Below are 25,058 nucleotides of genomic sequence, written 5' to 3'. Positions count from 1 at the left end.
CCCAATTAAATACAATAGCAAAATGCGGAAATGTAAATTTAGCAATTGTTCACTGTTGTTTTCCCACCACTTGAAATAATGCTGGAAATACAGTTGGCATTCAGTAATTTTTTTATTGACTGATTGAATGAGTTATTCTGTTCCATGATTCCCATGTCTTGTTCCCCACTAAGTTCTTACCACTGCTACAAAGGATATACTCGTAGGCCCTACTGGTTATCCTAGAGTCGACAGGCAGTATAGCTTAACAGAAAGAGTGTTGGTGTTGTGTAGAACTGGATTCAAATTCAGATTCTGCCTTACTAACTTTTCCCCACCTATAAAACGAGGGCTACTACATACGTCTCAAAGATTAAATGAGGTAATCTGAGAAAAGTGTCAGGCACAGTGCCTGGAACATAGTACATATTTAACAAATGCTTACAAATATTAGCAAGTGTAAAAATATAGTGATGATCCTAATGATGATGGAAAAGACATAGGTGGGTCAGTGACCACCACGTAAAAGATAACTGAGACAATTAAGTTATTTTACTGGTGAGATTGCTTTGTAAATGTGGCTAGTTAAGGCTAGCAACTGATTGTTTCCCAGTATCAGATGATCTAATCCAAAATACTTAATATCTAGCAGTCAGTGTGTGGCTAGACACATTTCTGCACATAAAGGCTCATAGAAATAGATTCAGAAAAAGCAAAATAGATAAAATAAGGCTTACCCAGGTAGAAGAGTAATTGAGCTATTTGTTGATATGCTTTAGTGGGCTTGGCAAAAGTGGGTAAAGAGGTAAGCTGGAGGACAGATCATATGCAATCTATGCCTCTAACCCAGAAATTGTGTTCCTAGGAATTTTTTCTAAGGAAATGTTACAGATATGCGCAAAAGTGTAACTACAAGGATATTTGTCACTATAGTATTTAAAAGAGAAAATATATAAATGATCAAAATATTCAATAGTGAGGGATTGTGCTACATATATATGTAAAATATATATATATAAAATGGGATACTGATGCAAGCATTCAGTGAAAAAAGTAGATTACCAAACTATATGATCCTCATTTATTTTAAAAAGTGATATCACACAGAAAAAAATAAGAAAGATAAAAGATGTTGGTAAAATAACCAAAGAATAAAAATATAGGGGAAAAGGTAGCCAAGGGATAGATATTGATATTCATTTTCTTTTTACAACTTTATTAAGGTATAATTCGTGTGCAACAAATTGCACATATTTGAAGTATATAACTTGACTAATTTTGACAAATATATACACCCATGAAACTACCAGTTATAATTTTAAACATTTTCATGACCCTCCAGTTTCCTTGTGTCCTTTTGCAATACACGCAAACACACACACCCCACACACAGTATGTAGGCAACCATAGATCTGCCTTCTGTTACAATAGATTAGTTTGCATCTTTTAGAACTGTACATAACTGAAATCACATAGTATATACTCCTTTGCATCTGGCTTCTTTGACTCAGCATAATGATTTGAGATTCATCCATATTCTGTTATGTGTACTAGTAACGCATTTTTATTACTGAGTAGGATACAATTGTATGGCTGTATCATATTTTTGTACCTATTCACCTGTTAGTGGACATTTGGGTTGTTTCCCAAATTACAACCCACATTTGGCTATTACAAAGAAAGCTGCGATTAACTTTTGTGTACAAGTCTTTGTGTGGACATGTATTATCTCTTGGGTGAATATATCCAGGGATGAAACGACTATGTTGAATAATAGATATATTGTAACTTTTTAAGAAGCTATCAAACTGTTTTCCAAGGTGGTTGTACCATTTTATGTTCCCAGCAGCAGTCACTGGTGGGAATATGGCTCATTTTCAAAAGATGATCTGAAGTTTCCAAAGTAAATTATTGAAACGTAATTTGATAGTGGTAATTAGCCAACATGATAATACGTTACTCATAGGGTTGGTTGTGAGGATTACATGCACTAATGCATAAAATGCATTTAAGCACAGAGGAAGCACTCAGTATTCATTAGCAGTTTTATTGTTATTCTGTTAATTTAACTTCTTTGGTTGTTAACAGTAGTACATTTGTGACTAATTTTGATAGACTAAAGATAAACAGGCTAGACTTTAAAAATGAAAGTCACATGTTCTACAAAAAACATTCACATGCATAAAAATACCCTTAAACAAAATACAAATTTATTTTTTTCTTTCCAGTAGAGGGGGCAGTGATTACCTGGCATTGTTGGAAAACAAAAGTTAAGCTTGCCATTATTGTAGTTACAATTTTTAATATAATTTTTGCAGTTATCTCTCAGTAACTTTTTGTTATATACTATTTAATTATGAATGTCAGGTCTGAAAAATACATGATCAATTCAGGATTGGTTGTAACTTTTAAAAAAAAGATACTTACATTGACTTGTTCTTATCTAAAATGTCTTTATTATGTAGACACATCACCTTCACTTTGGGATGTGGAATTTGCTAAGCAGTTAGCCACAGTAAATGAACAACCCCTTCAGAATGGATTTGAAGAGCTAATCCAGTGGACAAAAGAGGGGAAACTATGGGAGTTCCCAATTAACAATGAAGCAGGTAAGTGTTAATTTCAGGGGGTTATAAAATGTATTGATTGAGATTATTTCTGCCAGATATTTACTTTTAGAGTGTAGATACTTACATGAATTTCAAAATGTTTTGTCGATATCTTCATGGTGTCCTAAAATAAATCTGACAAGGTTTTTTAAAAAAGATGTTAGAATTTCACTTATTTTTAGATATTCGGTAAGGAAAAATGAAGAAGTAAAACTATATGGCAAAAATCCATCATGAATTTCTATGATGTAAAAGGACTGAGAACTGCAAATGATACCAGTTTTCTAATCGCTCAACAGGATATTACTTGGTGAATCTTCAATAAATTAAATAAGGCGTATAAGATTATACTTAAATTTTGGAGAACATTACAACTCTTAAAAGTCTCACGCTGGTGTCCTTTAGTCATAAAACCATTGCATTAATGAGATGCAGGGAACTTGTATGAGCCACTCAAAGCAAAAACAGTACGCTTTGGAAATCTTTGCCTGCATAATATAGGTGCTTTGAACTGGCAACAGAATATCATCTACTTTACTGGGTATTTTTTGGAGACGTTACCTCTTCCTAAATCAAAAGAAAAACAGTATTACTATGCTATTTATTTTTTATGATACCCATGTTGTCATCAGCTAAACATTTTAATTAAATTTATAGATGTATTTTGAAATAGAAAAGATGTATGGCTGGGCGCGGCTCACGCCTGTTATCCCAGCAGTTTAGGAGGCTGAGGCGGGCAGATAGCCTGAGTTCAGGAGTTCGAGACCAGCCTGACCAACATGGTGAAATGCCGTCTCTACTAAAAATACAAAATTAGCCAGGCATAATGGCGCATGCCTATAATCCCAGCTACTCAGGAGGTTGAGGCAGGAGAATCGCTTGAACCCGGGAGGCAGAGGTTGCAGTGAGCCGAGATCGCGCTATTGCACTCCAGCCTGGGCAACAAGAGTGAAACTGTATTTCAAAAAACAAACAAAAAAAGAAAAGATTCATTTACTTTTAGGGTAAGATTAGCTAGAAGTTGGAAAAGCCTAAATAAGTCTTAGGAAAATGTAGTCTGTATTTTAACCTTCATAATGTTAATGGTATCATTGTAATATCTTAATTTTTGATAATCTTTATTTGTTGGATTAATAGGTGGAATGGAAGCTTAAGTATCAGAAATATTTAGTCTTATATGTAAATAATATAATTAACATAAAGTGTTAACTTTTTATAGGAAACCTTCAGAGACTTAGAGATTCTTTTAGCAAATTCTTAATATTTTGTATATTCATATTGTTTTTGTTTTGTTTTTTGAGATGGAGTCTCACTCTGTCACGCAGGCTGGAGTGCAGTGGCACGATCTCGGCTCACTGCAACCTCCACCTCTACCATAAGAATTCCAGCAATTCTCATGCCTCAGCCTCCTAAGCTAATTTTTGTATTTTTAGTAGAGATGGGGTTTTGCAGTATTGGCCAGGCTGGTCTCAAACTCCAGACCTCAGGTGATCCGCCCTCTTTGGCCTCCCAAAGTGCTGGAATTACAGGCGTGAGCCACCACACCTGGCCTGTATATTCATATTGTACTTGCAATAATATAGCATACTGTGTTTCATGTATTACATAAACTGTATATTGCTTATAGTTTCTGTGTTCTAGGAGGTATCAGGGTAACATAAAAAGACCAACGCCTTTTTAGTTGTGCAAACCTGAGTACCAGCCCTGTCCATTTTAGCCATTTGCCTTTGAGGAAATTATTTAAGCTCCTGGGTCTCAGTATCCTCTCTGTAAAATAATATCTGATATTAAGGGAAGATTTGGTTTACTCTTAAAACATGTTTGGATTTCATTATTTGAAGAAACTTGGGTGTTCCAAGTCCTCATGGTTAAAAACCTGATTTAAAAACCCAGTATTAGGCTGGGCACAGTGGCTCATGTCTGTAATCCTAACTATTTGGGAGGCTGAGGCAGGAGAATCACTTGAACCCAGGAGGTAGAGATTGCAGTGAGCCAAGATCATGCCACAGCGCTCCAGCCTGGGTGACAGAGTGAAACTCTGTCTCAAAAAAAAAAAAAGGAAAAGAAAGAAAAAAAAAAACAGTACTGAGGTATAATAATGTGACTTTATTCAGGAGAGTCAGTGAAGCATAGTGGTTTTAGAAGTTCCAGATCCTGAGTAAGTTACAGACTTGATCTCTCCAAGCCTTACTTCCTTCATGTCTAAAATGTTGGGAATAATAATAGGACTCATTATACAAGATTGGTGTGAGAATTAAGTGAGGTTAAAGAAGTAGAGCATCATCACCATCATCATCCCTGTTTCTACAGCAACAACATTGTGAAGGGGTTTGCTTCTGTTACTGTTTTCCATTGTATACTGTAACATTTTATTTTTCAAAATTTTACTTTATACTGGAACATTTTAAATCTTAAAATATTAGCAAGGATAGTATGTATTATCTGGGAACCACCAAATAGAGTGTTAGGAAAGCACAAACTCATGGTGTGTTGTCATCAGCAGTGAAACACTTAAGTGCATCAAATTGATCTTGAGTGATCAAACTCCAACGGAATTTATCTTAAATTTGACCTGGTTTCTGAGAAAATTTAATTTCTAAAAAAGGAGAGAAACATGTTTTTTTGGTCAGGTTGGGGAGATAAATGTGACAGCTATCCACATGACACTGCATATTATTGATATTTCAGAGTTGGAAAAGGAGGTGATCAGTAACTCATTTTCAGCTCCTTAAGGCAATTGTTATCTGAAGTAAAAACAGGAAAGGACTATAAAACTCTTACTTTGATCGCTGCCCTGGGTACACACTTAGAAACTTGTACTTTGAGAAACTGGCATTGTAACCTGGAGCCTCAACAATTCAATAACTTTCTTTTATATTTCTTATACTTAAATGTTGAAATGAATGAAATACCTTTCTTTCCCTACTAATAATTAGCTTTATGAAGATTTATTTGGATTCTTTTGGGGAAAGATTTTTGTTTTGTTTTTAGTAGTATTGGAACATAATATTGAAAATGACAAAGTGACATATCGTGTTTACAATTTAGTTCTCAGTATGGTGTTTTTCCATTATATAAAAAATTAAGGTTTGTTGTTTTGCCACTTAATGCATATAAATTATTTTTCCAATTGAGAAGAGCTTTTTTTCTGTTTCTGTTTCAAGAACTTGTTAGTCCCTTCCCTTGTGCTTTGCCTGCATGGAGATTTACAAGCGCTATTAGGTGGAATTGTTTCTCACTTAGACTTGGCACTAGTTTTATATGTTGGATTGTTAGTGATACGTTTTTATTTTAGCCTCTACTTTGATTTTAACTAAATTTAATCACATTTATGCCTACCCAGTAACAGAGTGTTTCTAAGGCTGGTTTTTATGGGGGAGGGGGATTTGTTGGGGGGGAGGGTTGGCTTCTTTAATACAACATAAAAGCATGATCCGTGAAAGAAGAAAGTGGTAAGTTGAACTATATTAAAAATAAGACGTTTGCACTGTGAAAGACACTGTTAAAATATAAAAAGACAAGCCACAGTATAGGAGAAAATATTTGCAAAACACATATCTGTGATAAAAGACAGGTATACAAAATACATATTTAAAATGCTTGGCTGAGCGTGGTGGCTCGCACCTGTAATCCCAGAACTTTGGGAGGCTGAGGCAGGTGTATCACCTGAGGTCGCGAGTTCAAGACCAGCCTGGCCAACATGGTGAAACCCCATGTCTACTAAAAATACAAAATCAGCCAGGCGTGGTGGCACATGCCTGTAATCCCAGCTACTCGGGAGGCTGAGGCAGGAGAATCGCTTGAAACCGGGAGGCGGAAGTTGTGGTGAGCTGAGATTGCGCCATTGTACTCCAGCCTAGGCAACAAGAGTGAAACTCCGTCTCAAAATAAATAAAATAAGATAAAGTAAAATAAAATAAAGTGCAAAATATGGCCGGGCGCAGTGGCTCATGCCTATAATCCCAGCACTTTAGGAGGCCCAGGTGGGTGGATCAGTTGAGATTAGGAGTTTGAGACCAGACTGGTCAACATGGTGAAACCCCAACTCCTCTAAAAATATAAAAATTAGCCAGGCTTGGTGGTGCACGCCTGTAATTCCAGCTACTCAGGAGGCTGAGGCATGAGAATCTCTTGAACTCAGGACAGGGAGGTTGCAGTGAGCTGAGATCTCGCCACTGCACTCCAGTCTAGGTGACAGAGCAAGACTCCATCTCAGAAATAAATAAATAAAAATAAAATGGGCTGGGTGCAGTGGCTCATGCCTGTAATCGCAGCACTTTGGGAGGCCGAGGTGGGAGGATCACCTCAGGTAAGGAGTTTGAGACCAGCCTGGCCAACATGGTGAAACCCCGCCTCTACTAAAAATGCAAAAATTAGCCAGGCGTGATGGCGGGGCCTGTAATCCCAGCTACTCAGGAGGCTGAGGCACACGAATTGCTTGAACCTGGGAGGTGGAGTGTATAATGTCTTTGCTATTGTGAATAGTGCTGCAGTGAACATACATTGCTTGAACCTGGGAGGCAGAGATCGCGCCACTGCATTCCAGCCTGGGCTACAGAGCGCGACTCTATCTCAAAAATAAATAAATAAATAATAAAAAGAAAATGGCAAAATATCTGTTCAGATACCTTACCAAAGAACATATAAGGATGGCATATGAAAACATCATATGTTGTTAGGGAATTGGAAATTATTTTTTTCAAATAGCTAAATGTTTACTTTTTAATTTATGTCTCCTTTTTGAAACTCTTATTTTTTTGTGTCTCTAATTTGTGTTTTCTTCCTATTTTTTTATTTCCAACTTTAATTTTAGGTTCAGGGTTACATGTGCAAGTTTGTTACATGGGTAAATGGAGTGTCAGGGGATTTGGTGTACAGATAATTTTGTCACCCAGGTAATCAGCGTAATACCTGATAGGTGGTTTCCCAATCTTTATTCTCCTCCCACCCTCCACCCTCAAATAAGCCCCAGTGTCTGTCGTTGCCTTCTTTGTGTCTATATGTACTCAGCGTTTAGCTTCCACTTATAAGTGAGGACATGCAGTATTTGGTTTTCTGTTTCTGCAGTAATTCATTTAGGATAATGGCCCCCAGCTCCATCCATGTTGCAGCAAAGGTCATGACCTCATGATTTTTATAGCTGCATAGTATCCCATGGTGTGTATGTACCACATTTTCTTTATCCAGTCCACCATTCATGTGCACCTAGGGGTTGATTCCATGTCTTTGCTATTGTGAATAGTGCTGCAGTGAACATACATATGCATGTATCTTTATGATAGAATAGTGTATATTCCTTTGGGCATATACCCAGTAATCAGATTGCTAAGTTGAGTGGTAGTTGTGTTTTAAGTTATTTGAGAAATCTCCAGACTGCTTTCCACAGTGGCTAAACTAATTTACATTCCCACCAACAGTTTATAAGCATTCCCTTTCCTCTGCAACCTTAGGAGCATCTGTTGTTTTCAGCATTTTAATAGTAGCTATTCAGACTGGTGTGAGATGGTATCTCATTGTGGTTTTGATTTGCATTGCCTGGATGATCCGTGATAATAAGCATTTTTCATATGTTTGCTGGCCATGTGTATGTCTTCTTTTGAGAAGTGTCTGTGAATGTCCTTTGCCCATCTTTTAATAGGGTTGATTGTTTTTTGCTTCTTCAATTGTTTGAGTTCCTTATAGATTCTGGATATTAGACCTTTGTTGGATACACAGTTTGCAGATATTTTCTGTCATTCTGTAGGTTTTCTGTTTTTTTGAAATTTTATTTGCTGTGCAGAAGCTCTTTAATTAGGTCCCACTTCTCAATTTTTGTTTGTGTTACAGTTGCTTTTTTTTTTTTTTTTTTTTTTGAGACAGAGTTTTTGCTCTTGTTGCCCAGGCTGGAGTGCATTGGTGTGATCTCAGCTCACTGCAACCTCTGCTTCTTGGGTTCAAGTGATTCTCCTGCCTCAGCCTTCCAGTTAGTTGGAATTACAGGCGCCTGCCACCACGCCCAGCTAATTCTTTTTGTATTTTTAGAAGAGGCAGGGTTTCACCATGTTGGCCAGGCTGGTCTTGAACTCCTGACCTCAGGTGATCTGCCCGCCTCAGCTTCCCAAAGTGCTGTGATTACAGGGGTGAGTCACTGCGCCTTGCCTACAGTTGCTTTTTGACTTTGTCATGAAGTCCTTGCCTGGGCTGTTGTCTAGAATGGTATTTCCTAGATCTTCTTGTAGGGTTTTTATAGTTCTAGATTTCACATTTAAACCTTTAATCCATCTTGAGTTGATTTTTGTATATGGTCAAAGGTGGGGGTCCAGTTTCAGTCTTCTGCATGTGGCTAGTCTAAGGCTAATTTTTGATATGCTTTCCTAGAGTGAGTAATTCTCAATTTAGAGGCTTCAGTGGGCAAAGAAGGTCAGGATGAATGTTAATCACACTTTTGTTTCTATTCTTTAGTTGGTTTAAACTTTTTCACTTCTTATGTGTCCTCTAGGGTATCTGAAATATGTGCTGTAATATGATCCAACAGGAACAGTGAGAAAAGTTCAAATTACCATAAAACCCTAAAGAAGGGCTCTGTTATTTGGGCAAGTATAGTGTGGAGAAAATTAGGGGAAGTGTAAAGATTATTAGGTATGTGCTAACTGACAGGTAGCAGGATCTGTTTGTTGTTTTTGATGAGATTATGGCCTGTGAACAGGAGCCTTAAAGTACTGACAGGAAAATAAATAATAGTTTTGATAATACATAGAAGTGGAAACAACAATTCAAAGTGAAAATGACAGAGTTTGGTTCAGTGCTCTACTATGGCCTTCTCAAAAATAATTGGTCATTGCTATTAACTGGATTTCACCCTTTATTTGTTGTACCATATTTTAAAAGTGTTTTCAATATTTAAAGCAGAATTAGACACAATTAACCTGTCACCTTATTTGATTGTGCATCATATAGGATTTCCTTCTTATGTTTAATGTTTCACTGTCTCTTATGTTTTCTTTACTATGTTGTGCTCCTTTGGTTTATTAAAAATATTTTAAATTACATAGATAATAAAGTTTATTTGCAAAAGAGTCAAATCGTGTGAAAGAATACTGTACTTTACCCCTCAGTTCTCTTCTTTTTTTCCTGAAATAACCATTGTCAATAGTTTGATATATGTCCTCTCACTCAGCATTAAATGGCAGTTACGGATTTATCTGCTGTTTTATTTGACTTGTATGGGAGCATACCGTACATATATTGTCCTGCAGAGTGTGTGTGTGTGTGTGTGTGTGTGTGTGTATGTGTATATTTTGTTACTTAGCAATATGTCTTGGAAGCATTTCCTTGTCAGTACATAGAGATAGACCTTATTCATTTTATAGTTCTATATGCCCCGTTGTTATGAATGCAGACTATAATTTCTTTTACCATTTTCCTTTTGAATGATGGAGCTATAGTAGATCCTTTTATACATGTTCTTGTGTACATGTTTGAGTACAATTCAGAATAGGTATATTTTCAATGGCAATAAATACTTACAAAGTCTCTTCTGAAATGATAGCCAGTCAACCAACTATGTAAAAATTCTGTTTCTCCACAGCCTAACTAATACTGGATATTGTTAACCTTTCAAATGTTCTGGGTAAAAAATGATATCAGTGGTGTTTTTATTTGCATTTCCCTGATTGATAACCAGATTACAAATCTTTTCATATGTTTATTGGCTATTTGTACTTCCTCTGTGACTTACGTTTTTACATCCTTTGACTGTTTCTGTTGGGCTCTTTGTTAATAGTGTTTGTAGGAACTCAATATATTATGGACTTTCATTCTTAAACTCTTACATGTGTTGGAAATATGTTTCCCAGTTTGTCTCCTTGCCTTCTTTTAAAATAATTTGACTTTAAAAATCATAGTAAGCATTTAGTTTAATATAAGTTTAATATAAAAGGTAATAATATAAAGCACAAGGCTTATAAAGCAGTTCTTTTTATCACCTATTAGGCCTGTTCTCAGAGCCAACAGTTTTTAGTCTTTTAGCTGTGTTTTATTTTTTATATTTCTCAATTATATGCTTACCTCTATTTTAGATGTCGTCTAGTATATATATCTTCTCCTCATCCTTCCAATGTAGATACATTACAATTTTTTTGTAAGACCTGAATTCATTGTTTACACTAATATGACTATGGACAGTTGTGTGGGGTGTTGTTTTGTTACTTGGGGTTTTTTGGGACAGGGTCTCACTCCGTCACCCAGGCTGGAGTGCAGTGACAGGATCATGGCTCACTGCAACCTCGAATTCCTGGGCTCAGGTGATCCTCCCATCTCAGCCTTTCTAGTAAGGAGAGGACCACAGGCACACCACCATGCCTGGCTAATTTTTTTTTCTAAAGACGAGGTCTCACTATGTTGCCCAGGCTGGCCTCAAACTCCTGGGCTGAAGTGATCCTCCTGCCTTGGCCTCCCAAAGTGCTGGGATTACAGGTGTGAGCCACTGTTCCCAGCCTGGAAAATTGTTTAATGGTAAGACAAAAAATTACTGTATTTTCTTTCCTGTTCCCACCCAAAGTTAGCAATTGCTTTATTTTTCTTCCTATTTGCTTTGTTTTTCCTTGAGTCTCTAGCTAAGTTTTTCTACATTTCATACAGCCTCTCAAATTCACATGCACAAAAATATTGGATTTCCTGTTAATTTTGTTTTTTGTCCATGGGTGCCTGGAGCTGTCTGTAGCCATCATCTATACCTAGGTCTTCTGGCACAACTGTCTTCCTATCATTTTGCCCTCCTCCTGGGACTTCTGTCTCTTCTATGTTGGATACCCTTTCTTTTTGGATCACATATTTTCTTCTCTATCTCATTTTGTTGAAGCACATGCTTTGAGACCCTTGATATATAAAATATCTTTCCTCTGTCTTGGTACTTTTCTAATGGTTTACTTGAGGATAAAAATCAAGATTGGAAATAGTTTTATTTCACAATAAGCCTTTGCTCCATTGTCTTTCTTGCTCTGTCACCCAGGCTGTAGTGCAGTGGTGCGATCTTAGCTCCCTGCAACCTCCACCTCTCAGGTTCAAGCTATTCTCCTGCCTCAGCCTCCTGAATAGCTGGGATTAGAGACATGAGCCACTGCACCTGGCCTTTTTTTTTTTTTTTTTTTTTTGAGTCAGAGTCTCACTCTGGTTGTCCAGGCTAGAGTGCAGTGGTGCGTTCTTGGCTCACTGAAGCCTTGACCTCCCAGGCTCAGGTTATTTCCCACCTCGGCCTCCCGTACAGGCACCCACCACCATGCCTGGCTAATTTTTTATATTTTTATTAAGGACGGGGTTTTACTGTGTCACCCAGGCTGGTCTTGAACTCCTGCACTTAATAAGCAATCCACTCGCCTCATCCTCCCAGAGTGCTGGGCTTACAGCCATGATCCACGTGCCCAGCCACTGCACTGTCTTATGTCGTTGAGAATGCTTTTGCCATTTTTTCCATTCTTATCCTAGATTCATTGTATGTGATCTCTTTTATTTATTTATTTTTTGGTAACTTTTAGCATCTTTTCTTCATAATATTCATAAGTTTCAGGAGGGTTATTCTTGGAAAGGGATTTTGTTTACAATCATTGTTCTAGACATTATTAGATAATTTTAATCCAGTAACTTCATTTTTCAATTCTGGGTAAATTTTCTTGTATTATTTGATAATTTCAGCCTCCCAATCTTTTTCTTTTTCTCCTTTTGTTCTATGCTCTGGGGACATTCCTCAACTATTATCTTACAATCTCTCCATTGGATTTTTGTTTCTGATGCCATATTTTTATTTATTTATTTATTTATCTATTTTTATTTTTATTTTTTTATTATACTTTAGGTTTTAGGGTACATGTGCACAATGTGCAGGTTTGTTACATATGTATCCATGTGCCATGTTGATTTCCTGCACCCATTAACTCATCATTTAGCATTAGGTATATCTCCTAATGCTGTCCCTCCCCCCTCCCCCCACCCCACAACAGTCCCCGGAGTGTGATGTTCCCCTTCCTGTGTCCATGAGTTCTCCTTGTTCAATTCCCACCTATGAGTGAGAACATGCGGTGTTTGATTTTTTGTCCTTGCGATAGTTTACTGAGAATGATGTTTTCCAGTTTCATCCATGTCCCTACAAAGGACACGAACTCATCATTTTTTATGGCTGCATAGTATTCCATGGTGTATATGTGCCACATTTTCTTAATCCAGTCTATCGTTGTTGGACATTTGGGTTGGTTCCAACTCTTTGCTATTGTGAATAGTGCCGCAATAAACATACGTGTGCATGTGTCTTTATAGCAGCATGATTTATAGTCCTTTGGGTATATACCCAGTAATGGGATGGCTGGGTCAAATGGTATTTCTAGTTCTAGATCCCTGAGGAATCGCCACACTGACTTCCACAATGGTTGAACTAGTTTACAGTCCCACCAACAGTGTAAAAGTGTTCCTATTTCTCCACATCCTCTCCAGCACCTGTTGTTTCCTGATTTTTTAATGATGGCCATTCTAACTGTTGTGAGATGGTATCTCACTGTGGTTTTGATTTGCATTTCTCTGATGGCCAGTGATGATGAGCATTTCTTCATGTGTTTTTTGGCTGCATATCTGTCTTCTTTTGAGAAGTGTCTGTTCATGTCCTTTGCCCACTTTTTGATGGGGTTGCTTGTTTTTTTCTTGTAAATTTGTTTGAGTTCATTGTAGATTGTGGATATTAGCCCTTTGTCAGATGAGTAGGTTGCAAAAATTTTCTCCCATTCTGTAGGTTCCCTGTTCACTCTGATGGTAGTTTCTTTTGCTGTGCAGAAGCTCTTTAGTTTAATTAGATCCCATTTGTCAATTTTGGCTTTTGTTGCCATTGCTTTTGATGTTTTAGACATGAAGTCCTTGCCCACGCCTATGTCCTGAATGGTATTGCCTAGGTTTTCTTGTAGGATTTTAATGGTTTTAGGTCTAACATTTAAGTCCTTAATCCATCTTGAATTAATTTTTGTGTAAGGTGTAAGGAAGGGATCCAGTTTCAGCTTTCTACATATGGCTAGCCAGTTTTCCCAGCACCATTTATTAAATAGAGAATCCTTTCCCCATTTCTTGTTTTTGTCAGGTTTGTCAAAGATCAGATAGTTGTAGATATGCGGCATCATTTCTGAGGGCTCTGTTCTGTTCCATTGATCTATATCTCTGTTGTGGTAACAGTACCATGCTGTTTTGGTTACTGTAGCCTTGTAGTATAGTTTGAAGTCAGGTAGCGTGATGCCTCCAGCTTGTTCTTTTGGCTTAGGATTGACTTGGCAATGCGGGCTCTTTTTTGGTTCCATATGAACTTTAAAGTAGTTTTTTCCAATTCTGTGAAGAAAGTCATTGGTAGCTTGATGGGGATGGCATTGAATCTATAAATTACTTTGGGCAGTATGGCCATTTTCACGATATTGATTCTTCCAACCCATGAGCATGGAATGTTCTTCCATTTGTTTGTATCCTCTTTTATTTCATTGAGCAGTGGTTTGTAGTTCTCCTTGAGGAGGTCCTTCACATCCCTTGTAAGATGGATTCCTAGGTATTTTATTCTCTTTGAGGCAATTGTGAATGGGAGTTCACTCATGATTTGGCTCTCTGTTTGTCTGTGATTGGTGTACAAGAATGCTTGTGATTTTTGTACATTGATTTTGTATCCTGAGACTTTGCTGAAGTTGCTAATCAGCTTAAGGAGATTTTGGGCTGAGACAGTGGGATTTTCTAGATATACAATCATGTCATCTGCAAACAGGGACAGTTTGACTTCCTCTTTTCCTAATTGAATACCTTTTATTTCCTTCTCTTGCCTGATTGCTCTGGCCAGAACTTCCAGCACTATGTTGAATAGGAGCGGTGAGAGAGGGCATCCCTGTCTTGTGCCAGTTTTCAGAGGGAATGCTTCCAGTTTTTGCCCATTCAGTATGATATTGGCTGTGGGTTTGTCGTATATAGCTCTTATTATTTTGAAATACGTCCCATCAATACCTAATTTATTGAGAGTTTTTAGCATGAAGGGTTGTTGAATTTTGTCAAAGGCCTTTTCTGCATCTATTGAGATAATCATGTGGTTTTTGTCTTTGGTTCTGTTTATATGCTGGATTACATTTATTGATTTGCGTATGTTGAACCAGCCTTGCATCCCAGGGATGAAGCCCACTTGATCATGGTGTATAAGCTTTTTGATGTGCTGCTGGATTTGGTTTGCTAGTATTTTATTGAGGATTTTTGCATCAATGTTCATCAAGGATATTGGTCTAAAATTCCCTTTTTTGGTTGTGTCTCTGCCTGGCTTTGGTATCAGCACGATGCTGGCTTCATAAAATGTGTTAGGGAGGATTCTCTCTTTTTCTATCGATTGGAATAGTTTCAGAAGGAATGGTACCAGTTCCTCCTTGTACCTCTGGTAGAATTCAGCTGTGAATCCATCAGGTCCTGGACTCTTTTTGGTTGGTAAGCTATTGATTATTGCTACAATTTCAGAACCTGTTATTGGTCTATTCAGAGATTCGACTTCTTCCTGATTTAGTCTTGGGAGGTTGTATTTGTCGAGGAATTTATCCATTTCTTCTAGATTTTCTAGTTTATTTGCATAGAGGTGTTTGTAGTATTCTCTGATGATAGATTGTATTTCTGTGGGCTCGGTGGTAATATCCCCTTTTTCATTTTTTATTGCATCTATTTGATTCTTCTCTCTTTTCTTCTTTATTAGTCTTGCTAGCGGTCTATCAATTTTGTTGATCTTCTCAAAAAACCAGCTCCTGGATTCATTAATTTTTTGAAGGGTTTTTTGTGTCTTTATTTCCTTCAGTTCTGCTCTGATTTTAGTGATTTCTAGCCTTCTGCTAGCTTTTGAATGTGTTTGCTCTTGCTTTTCTAGTTCTTTTAATTGTGATGTTAGGGTGTCAATTTTGGATCTTTCCTGCTTTCTCTTGTGGGCATTTAGTGCTATAAATTTCCCTCTACACACTGCTTTGAATGTGTCCCAGAGATTCTGGTATGTTGTGTCTTTGTTCTCGTTGGTTTCAAAGAACATCTTTATTTCTGCCTTCATTTCATTATGTACCCAATAGTCATTCAGGAGCAGGTTGTTCAGTTTCCATGTAGTTGAGCGGTTTTGAGTGAGTTTTTTAATCCTGAGTTGTAGTTTGATTGCACTGTGGTCTGAGAGACAGTTTGTTATAATTTCTGTTCTTTTACATTTGCTGAGGAGAGCTTTACTTCCAACTATGTGGTCAATTTTGGAATAGGTGTGGTGTGGTGCTGAAAAAAAAATGTATATTCTGTTGATTTGGGGTGGAGAGTTCTGTAGATGTCTATTAGGTCCACTTTGTTTAGAGCTGAATTCAATTCCTGGATATCCTTGTTAACTTTCTGTCTCGATGATCTGTCTAATGTTGACAGTGGGGTGTTAAAATCTCCCATTATTATTGTGTGGGAGTTTAAGTCCCTTTGTAGGTCACTCAGGACTTGCTTTATGAACCTGGGTGCTCCTGTGTTGGGTGCATATATATTTAGGATAGTTAGCTCTTCTTGTTGAATTGATCCCTTTACCATTATGTAATGGCCTTCTTTGTCTCTTTTGATCTTTGTTGGTTTAAAGTCTATTTTATCAGAGACTAGGATTGCAACCCCTGCCTTTTTTTGTTTTCCATTTGCTTGATAGATCTTCCTCCATCCCTTTATTTGGAGTCTATGTGTGTCTCTGCACGTGAGATGGGTTTCCTGAATACAGCACACTGATGGGTCCTGACTCCTTATCCAGTTTGCCAGTCTGTGTCTTTTAATTGGAGCATTTAGCCCATTTACATTTAACGTTAATATTGTTATGTGTGAATCTGATCCTGTCATTATGATGTTAGTTGGTTATTTTGCTCATTAGTTGATGCAGTTTCTTCCTAGCCTCGATGGTCTTTACACTTTGGCATGTTTTTGCGGTGGCTGGTACCGGTTGTTCCTTTCCATGTTTAGAGCTTCCTTCAGGAGCTCTTTTAGGGCAGGCCTGGTGGTGACAAAATCACTCAGCGTTTGCTTGTCTGTAAAGTATTTTATTTCTCCTTCACTTATGAAGCTTAGTTTGGCTGGATAGGAAATTCTGGGTTGAAAATTCTTTTCTTTAAGAATGTTGAATGTTGACCCCCACTCTCTTCTGGCTTGTAGAGTTTCTGCCGAGAGATCGGCTGTTAGTCTGATGGGCTTCCCTTTGTGGGTAACCCGACCTTTCTCTCTGGCTGCCCTTAACATTTTTTCCTTCATTTCAACTTTGGTGAATCTGACAATTATGTGTCTTGGTGTTGCTCTTCTCGAGGAGTATCTTTGTGGCGTTCTCTGTATTTCCTGAATCTGAATGTTGGCCTGCCTTGCTAGATTGGGGAAGTTCTCCTGGATAATATCTTGCAGAGTGTTTTCCAACTTGGTTCCATTCTCCCCGTCATTTTCAGGTACACCAATCAGACGTAGGTTTGGTCGTTTCACGTAGTCCCAAATTTCTTGGAGGCTTTGTTCATTTCTTTTTATTCTTTTTTCTCTAGACTTCCCTTCTCGCTTCATTTCATTCATTTCATCTTCCATCAGCGATACCCTTTCTTCCAGTTGATCGCATCTGCTACTGAGGCTTCTGCAATCTTCACGTAGTTCTCGGAACTTGGCTTTCAGCTCCATCATCTCCTTTAAGCCCTTCTCTCCATTGGTTATTCTAGTTATCCATTCTTCTAATTTTTTTTCAAAGTTTTTAACTTCTTTGCTATTGTTTTGAATTTCCTCCTGTAGCTCAGAGCAGTTTGATCGTCTGAAGCCTTCTTCTCTCAACTCGTCAAAGTCATCCTCCATCCAGCTTTGTTCCGTTGCTGGTGAGGAACTGCGTTCCTTTGGAGGAGGAGAGGTGCTCTGCTTTTTAGAGTTTCCAGTTTTTCTGCTCTGTTTTTTCCCCATCTTTGCGGTTTTATCTACTTTTGGTCTTTGATGATGGTGATGTACAGATGGGTTTTTGGTGTGGATGTCCTTTCTGTTTGTTAGTTTTCCTTCTACCAGACAGGACCCTCAGCTGCAGGTCTGTTGGAGTTTACTAGAGGTCCACTCCAGACCCTGTTTGGCTGGGTGACAGCAGCGGTGGCTGCAGAACAGCGGATTTTCATGAGACCACAAATTTAGCTGTCTGATAGTTCCTCTGGAAGTTTTGTCTCAGAGGAGTACCGGGCAGAGTGAGGTGTCAGTCTGTCCCTACTGGGGGGGTGCCTCCCAGTTAGGCTGCTCAGGGGTGAGGGACCCACTTTAGGAGGCAGTCTGTCCGTTCTCAGATCTCCAGCTGTGTGCTGGGAGAACCACTACTCTCTTCAAAGCTGTCAGTCAGACAGGGACAGCCTCTGGAGGTTCTTGCTGACCTTTTGTTTGTCTGTGCCCTGCCCCCAGAGGTAGAGCCTACAGAGGCATACAGGCCTCCTTGAGCTGTGGTGGGTTCCACCCAGTTCGAGCTTCCTGGCTGCTTTGTTTACCTAAGCAAGCCTGGGCAATGGTGGGCGCCCCTCCCCCAGACTCGCTGTCGCCTTGCAGCTTGATCTCAGACTGCTGTGCTAGCAATCAGCGAGACTCCGTGGGCTTAGGACCCTCCGAGCCAGGTGCGGGACACAATCTCCTAGTGTGCCGTTTTCCAGGCCCGTTGGGAAAGCGCAGTATGAGGGTGGGACTGACCCGATTTTCCAGGTGCCGTCTGTTACCCCTTTCTTTGTCTAGGAAAGGGAACTCCCTGACCCCTTGCGCTTTCCGAGTGAGGCAGTGCCTCGCCCTGCTTCGGCTTGCGCACGGTGCGCTTCACCGACTGTCCTGCACCCACTGTTTGGCACTCCCTAGTGAGATGAAACCGGTACCTCAAGCAGAAATGCAGAAATCGCCAGTCTTCTGTGTCGCTCGGGCTGGGAGCTGGAGACCGGAGCTGTTCCTATTCGGCCATCTTGGCTCCACCCTCTTCCTGATGCCATATTTTTAACTTCCAAATGCTTCATTGGGCTGGGCGCGGTGGCTCACGCCTGTGATCCCAGCACTTTGGGAGGCCGAAGCAGGCGGATCACCTGAGGTCAGGAGTTTGAGACCAGCCTGGCCAACATGGTGAAACCCCATCTCTACTAAAAATACAAAAATTAGCTGGGCATGGTGGCGAGTGCCTGTAATCCCAGCTACTCAGGAGGCTGAGGCAAGAGAATCACTTGAACCCAGGAGGCAGAGGTTGCAGTGAGCTGAGATTGTGCCATTGCACTCCAGCCTGGGCAGCAAGAGTAAAACTCTCTCTCAAAAAAAGAAAAAAAAACTAAATGCATTGTTGTTGTTCTTCTTTTTAGTGTTAGATTTTTTTTCCCCAAAGTGTTAAGATTACAGGCGTGAGCTACTGTGCCTGGCCCAGTTTCATTCTCTTGAAGGCTCTGGGCTGTAAATGTCACACATCACTTCTGTTTAGGTTCTGCTGGTAATAATTTAAACATATGCCCATGCCTAACCCAGAAGGGGCTGGGAAATGTAATGTTGCTGAACAGCCAGGTACAGGTTTTTTTTTTTCTTTTCTTTTAAGAGGTGTAGTGTCACTTTGTCACTCAGGCTGGAGTGCAACGGTGTGATCACAGCTTACTGCAGCCTCAAACTCCTGGGCTCAAGTGACTGATCCTTCTGCCCCCAGCGTTCCAGGTACTAGGACTACAGGTGCACGCCACCACACCTGGCTAATTTTTAAATGTTCTGTAGAGATGGGGTCTCACTTTGTTGCTCAGGCTGGTCTTAAACTCCTGGCTTCAAGCTATCCTCCTGCCTCAGCCTCCCAACGTGCTGAGATTATAGACATGAGCCACCATCCCCTGCCCATGCACATGTTTAGTTCTTTTACCAAGATAAAAAGCCAGAATGGATTTGAGAGATAGATATCAGTTCCTGTGAAGGTGTCTGTCACTTATGCTAGACACTTTCTTAAAATGTCTACTGTTCTTTGAATGTTTGTTTATACTTGAAAGGAAGGCCATGAAAAGCTGTTTGTTAGAGGCGTGTGAATGGATGGGACTAGTTAACTGGTGGCTTCGTTTGAGAGGAATTGGGAAGGAACCTTCATTTAAGGACTTCTGTAACTCCATATTTATAATTCTTCTCACTAAGTTTCTCCAATGAGAAATCTTCTAACCGCTTGACTTGAGGCTACAGGCCTTGGCTGTAAGATAATTTAGAATGTTTAGAATGTCTTTAGTGAATAGAGATTTAATTTGTACATAGCTCTGTAGCCTTTTTCTATTTATCTAGAACTTATTTTTGTATATAGTATACCCTCTTTATTGCTCTCTTTTTTTCCTTTGGGTGGGGGAAAAGAATTGGGGGTGAGGGGGAATGTCTCACCATTCAGCATACAGACTTTCACTTAATTCTCCTCTTATCAATCCAACAACTCATTTTCTCTTTCCATTTTAATTTCTCCAAAAAGTAAACTGCTCATCTTCTTCAGGAATGGAAGAGGATACGCATCTAGAGGTGCATGTGGGAGATGGGACATGGGAGATCTAACTGTTCCCTAAACCCATTTTCAATGAATCCTCCTGTTTTTTGTTCCTTATCCCTACTCATAACTTCAGTGGTACCTGATTCCTCTATTCTTGAAGTCTTTTTGCTTCTTGTCTTCCTCTTTTACAGATAGTTTTGGTATCTTCTCCTCTGCTAAGTCAGTTACTACTTATATGTGCACTTTTCATCTTCTACAGTTTTACTGCCATCTCTTGTCTGTTACTGTTTCTTTTTCTTTTCATCTTTGTGCTTTTGTACTTTTTATTCTTTTTATGGCCATTTGGTAGGTGTCACAAGGAGCAGAGATTTAAGCATGGGTTCACTTTGCCATAGTTTAAGTCCTTGCTGCTTATCTTTTGTGTGTGTGTGTGTGTGTTTTGTTTTTTTGTTTTTGATACACAGTCTCACTCTGTTGCCCAGGGTGGAGTGCAGAGGCGCAATTACAGCTCACCGCAGCCTTGACCTCTGGGCTTAGGTGATCCTCCCACCTCAGCCTCTTAAGTATGATAGCTGGGGTAGGGCACAGTGGCTCACGCCTGTAATCCCAGCACTTTGGGAGGCCAAGTGGGGCGGATCACAAGCTCAGGAGTTTGAGATCAGCGTGGCCAACATGGTAAAACCCCATCTCTACTAAAAATACAGAAAGTAGCCGGGCATGGTGGCGGGTGCCTATAGTCCCAGCTACTCGGGAGGCTGAGGCAGGAGAATTGCTTGAAATCGGAAGGCGGAGGTTGCAGTGAGCAGAGATCATGCCACTGCACTCCAGCCTGGGCGAAGAAGTGAAACTCTGTCTCAGAAAAAAAAAAAAAAAAAGTGTGATAGCTGGGGTGACAGCCACATGCCAGCATGCCTGGTTAATTTTTTTGTATTTTTGGTAGAGGTGGAGTTTCGTCAGGTTGCCCAGGCTAGTCTCAAACTCCTGGGCTCAAGCAGTCTACCTGCCTTGGTCTGCCAAAGTGCTGGAATTACAGGCATGAGCCACGGTGGCTGACCTTGTTGCTCTTGTTTTAGTAAGATAATTTAGAATGTTTAGAATGTCTTTAGCAAATAGAGATTTAATTTGTACGTAGCTCTGTGGCCTTTTTCTATTTATCGCGAACCTATTTTTGTATATAGTATACCCTCTTTATTGCTCTCTTTTTTTTTTTCCTTTGCATTATATGTGCCAGTACCACTTGGCCGTCATTCATTCATTGATTCATTCAGGAAGGATCTATTCATTCTGCCCTCCTGCAGCATTCTAAGTTAAAAAGACTGTTGATCTACTTTATCTGATATTCATACAGCCAGTCATACTTTGAAAAAAATTAATGTTACCAAGATAACATTAACCATCCTTTTTACTTTCAATCTACCTATGTGGTGTTTAAGGTGAATTTCTTATGAACAGCATGTAGTTGGTTTATGTTTTTATATCCACTGTGCCAGTCTCTGTCTTTTAATTTGTATACTTAGATTATTTACATTTAAAGTATTATTTTCTGTTCATTTTCTCTATTTCTCGTTCCTCTGTCTTTTCTTTTTTCTTTTTCTTTCTTTCCTTTTTTTTTTTTTTTTTTTTTGGACAGAGTCTCACTTTGTTGCCCAGGCTGGAGTGCAGTGGCGCAATCTCAGCTCACTGCAACCTCCGCCTCCTGGGTTCAAGCAGTTCTGCCTCAGCCTCCCGAGTAGCTGGGACTACAGGCGCCTGCCACCATGCCCAGCTAATTTTTGTATTTTTAGTAGAGATGGGGTTTCACCACGTTGGCCAGGCTGGTCTCAAACTCCTGACCCTGTGACCTGCCCCACCCCTACCCCCACCCCCAGCCTCCCGAAGTATTGGGATTACAGGCATGAGCCACCATACCTGGCCTCCTCTGTCTTTTCTTGGCTTTTTTTTTTTTTTTTTTTTTTTTTTTTTTGAGACAGGGTCTCACTCTGTCGCCCAGGCTAGAGTGCAGTGGTATGATCACAGCTCACTACAGCCTCGACCTCCCAGGCTCAGGTGATCCTCCCACCTCAGCCTTTCAAGTAGCTGGGACTACAGGCAGGTGTCACCACACCTGGCTAATTTTTTGCATTTTTTGTAGAGACAGGGTTTTACCATGTTTCCCAGTCTGGTCTTGAACTCCTGGGCTCAAGCAATCCCCTTGTCTCAGCCTCCCAAAGTGCTGGGATTATTGGTGTGAGCCACGGTGCCTGGCCTCTCAGCTTCTTGTGAGCTGCCTGAACATTTTTCACAATTCTGTCTTGTTTTATTTATGTATTTTAAAATATAATTCTTACAGTGTTCTTGATGGTTGCCATTATTTATGAAAATATTCCTTAGCGGCCGGATGCAGTGGCTCACACCTGTAATCCCAGCACTTTGGAAGGCCGAGGCAGGTGGATCACCTGAGGTCAGGAGTTCAAGCCAGCCTGACCAACATGGTGAAACCCCATCTCTACTAAAAATACAAAAATCAGCTGGGTATGGTGGCGGGCACCTGCAATCACAGCTACAGGGGAGGCTGAGGCAGGAGAGTCACTTGAACTTGAGAGGTGGAGGTTGCAGGGAGCTGAGATTGCGCCATTGCACTCCAGCCTGGGTGACAAGAGTGAAACTCCATCTCAAAAGAAAAAAATAATCATTAGCAAGAATTGCTATCCTTTTTATTTATTTATTTATTTTTTTTATTTTTTTTATTTTTTTGTTTTGAGACAGAGTGTCACTCTGTTGTTCAGGCTGGAGTGTAGTGGCTCGATCTTGGCTCCCTACAACCTTTGCCTCTCGGGTTCAAACAATTCTTATACCTCAGCCTCCCAAGTAGCTGGGATTACAGACACATGCCATCATGCCTGGCTAATTTTTTTGGTATTTTTAGTGGAGACAGGGTTTCACCATGTTGGCCAGGCTTGTCTTGAACTCCTGACCTTGAGTGAGCCGCCTGCCTCAGCCTCCCAAAGTGCTGGGCTTATAGGCGTGAGCCACCACGCCTGGTCTTGCCATCACGTTTTTAACATTTTCAGCATGCTAGGCATTGTAAATGAACTTTATATATAGTTTGTGTCTGTTTGATCTTTACAAAAATGCCAGCAAGGTGCTATTTTAGTTCTCATTATTATGCCTGAGGAATCTGCTACTCAGAGAAGTTAATTAATTTGTCCAAAGTCACTGTTGTTTTTTTTTTTTTTTTTTTTTGGGACGGAGTCTTGCTCTGTCGCCCAGGCTGGAGTGCAATGGCGCAATCTCGGCTCACTGCAAGCTCCGCCTCCCGGGTTCACGCCATTCTCCTGCCTCAGCCTCTCCTAGCAGCTGGGACTACAGGCGCCCGCCACCACGCCCGGCTAATTTTTTGTATTTTTAGTAGAGACGGGGTTTCACCGTGGTCTTGATCTCCTGACCTCGTGATCCGCCCTCCTCGGCCTCCCAAAGTGCTGGGATTACAAGCGTGAGCCACCGCGCCCGGCCCACTGTTGTTAAATTGGTGAGCAAAGTTAGGTCTAACTCTAGGCCAGGTGCGGTGGCTCACACCTGTAATCCCAACACTTTGGGAGGCCGAGGCGGGCAGATAACTTGAGGTCAGGAGTTCGAGACCAGCCTGGCCAACATGGTGAAACCCTGTCTCTACTAAAAATAAAAAAATTAGCTGCGCGTGGTGGTACATGCCTGTAGTCCCAGCTACTCGGGAGGCTGAGGCAGGAGAATCACATGAAACCCAAAAGGCAGAGGTTGCAGTGAGTTGAGATCATCCCACTCCACTTCAGCCTGAGCAACAGAGCAAGACTCCATCTCAAAAAAAAAAAAAAAAAAAATACAACCTAGGTCTAGCTCCAGAGTTCATGCCTTAAACTGTAATATTATATTACCTCAATATTATTTTTATGATGTAGGTTTTGTATTTACACTTATAATGTAATGTATTTTGTCTCATTTCCTAGGTTTTGATGATGATGGTTCAGAATTTCATGAACATATATTTCTGGAGAAACACCTGGAGAGCTTTCCAAAACAAGGACCAATTCGCCACTTCATGGAGCTGGTGACTTGTGGCCTTTCCAAAAACCCGTATCTTAGTGTTAAACAGAAGGTTGAGCACATAGAGTGGTTTAGAAATTATTTTAATGAAAAAAAGGATATTCTAAAAGAAAGTAACATACAGTTCAATTAAGACCATGGAAGTTTTTATTTCAAACAATTAGAGATGGATATTACAACTAAATAAAATAATTTTACTAGAGTTTGTATATGTTATGTTGATTATTACATTTGATTTGGCTGGTATAAATGTTACATTGTTTTAAAAAATATGGTAACTGAAAAATATTCTTGCATGGAGAAAAATCATCAGCATTCATAGGTTCAAAAGAATATCTGGGAATTAGTAATACATTTAAGACAACAACTCCTAACCTTTTTCTTTTCACTCAGTGACCATACTTCTTTGAAATACAATACAATTACTGGATGATATCACAGTACTATAAGAGTTGAGATGATTTATAGACAGATATATATGTACATACGTTTATTTGTTTACATTTATACATGCTTATATTTTACACTAAATTAACTACCCTCACCTAAGTCTGGGTCACTATAGAGAAATTATTCTTGTAGAAATAAAGGGCTTATTCTAATCCATTCTAGTACTTTAGGTCTTCATGCCAAAGTTAGAATTATTTATTTTCCATTATGCTGCTGAGCAGCGTGACTCAACTTTCATACAATTCAAAGGATTGAGGGCTGGGCGCAGTGGCTCATGCGTATAATCCCAGCACTTTGAGAGGCCAAGGCAGGAAGATCACGTAAACCCACGAGTTTGAGACCAGCCTGGGCAACATAGGGAGACCCTGTCTCTACAAAAAATTAAAAAATTAGCCAGGCGTGGTAGCATGCACCTGCAGTCACAGCTGTTCAGGGACCTGAGGTGGAAGCATCCCCTGATCCTAGGGGGTTAAGGCTTCAGTGAGCTCTGATTACAC

At 39.7% G+C, this 25,058-nt stretch overlaps 1 protein-coding gene across 1 annotated transcript in view; it reads left to right on the top strand.

Annotated features, from left to right (window-relative positions):
• Positions 1 to 24,314, top strand: part of MRPS31 (mitochondrial ribosomal protein S31) — a 43,381-nt gene extending 19,067 nt beyond the window's left edge. The window contains exons 6-7 of the mRNA XM_003270014.4: positions 2,445 to 2,588; positions 24,015 to 24,314. Coding sequence (XP_003270062.1) covers positions 2,445 to 2,588; positions 24,015 to 24,244 — 374 coding nt within the window. The 3' untranslated portion in view covers positions 24,245 to 24,314. The remainder of the gene's footprint in view (positions 1 to 2,444; positions 2,589 to 24,014) is intronic.
• Positions 24,315 to 25,058: the final 744 nt, after the last annotated feature.

Source organism: Nomascus leucogenys, chromosome 5 (assembly GCF_006542625.1).
Source record: "Nomascus leucogenys isolate Asia chromosome 5, Asia_NLE_v1, whole genome shotgun sequence".
Taxonomy (NCBI): domain Eukaryota; kingdom Metazoa; phylum Chordata; class Mammalia; order Primates; family Hylobatidae; genus Nomascus; species Nomascus leucogenys.
Note: the sequence above shows the minus strand (reverse complement) of the source record. Positions and strands in the feature narration are given on the sequence as shown.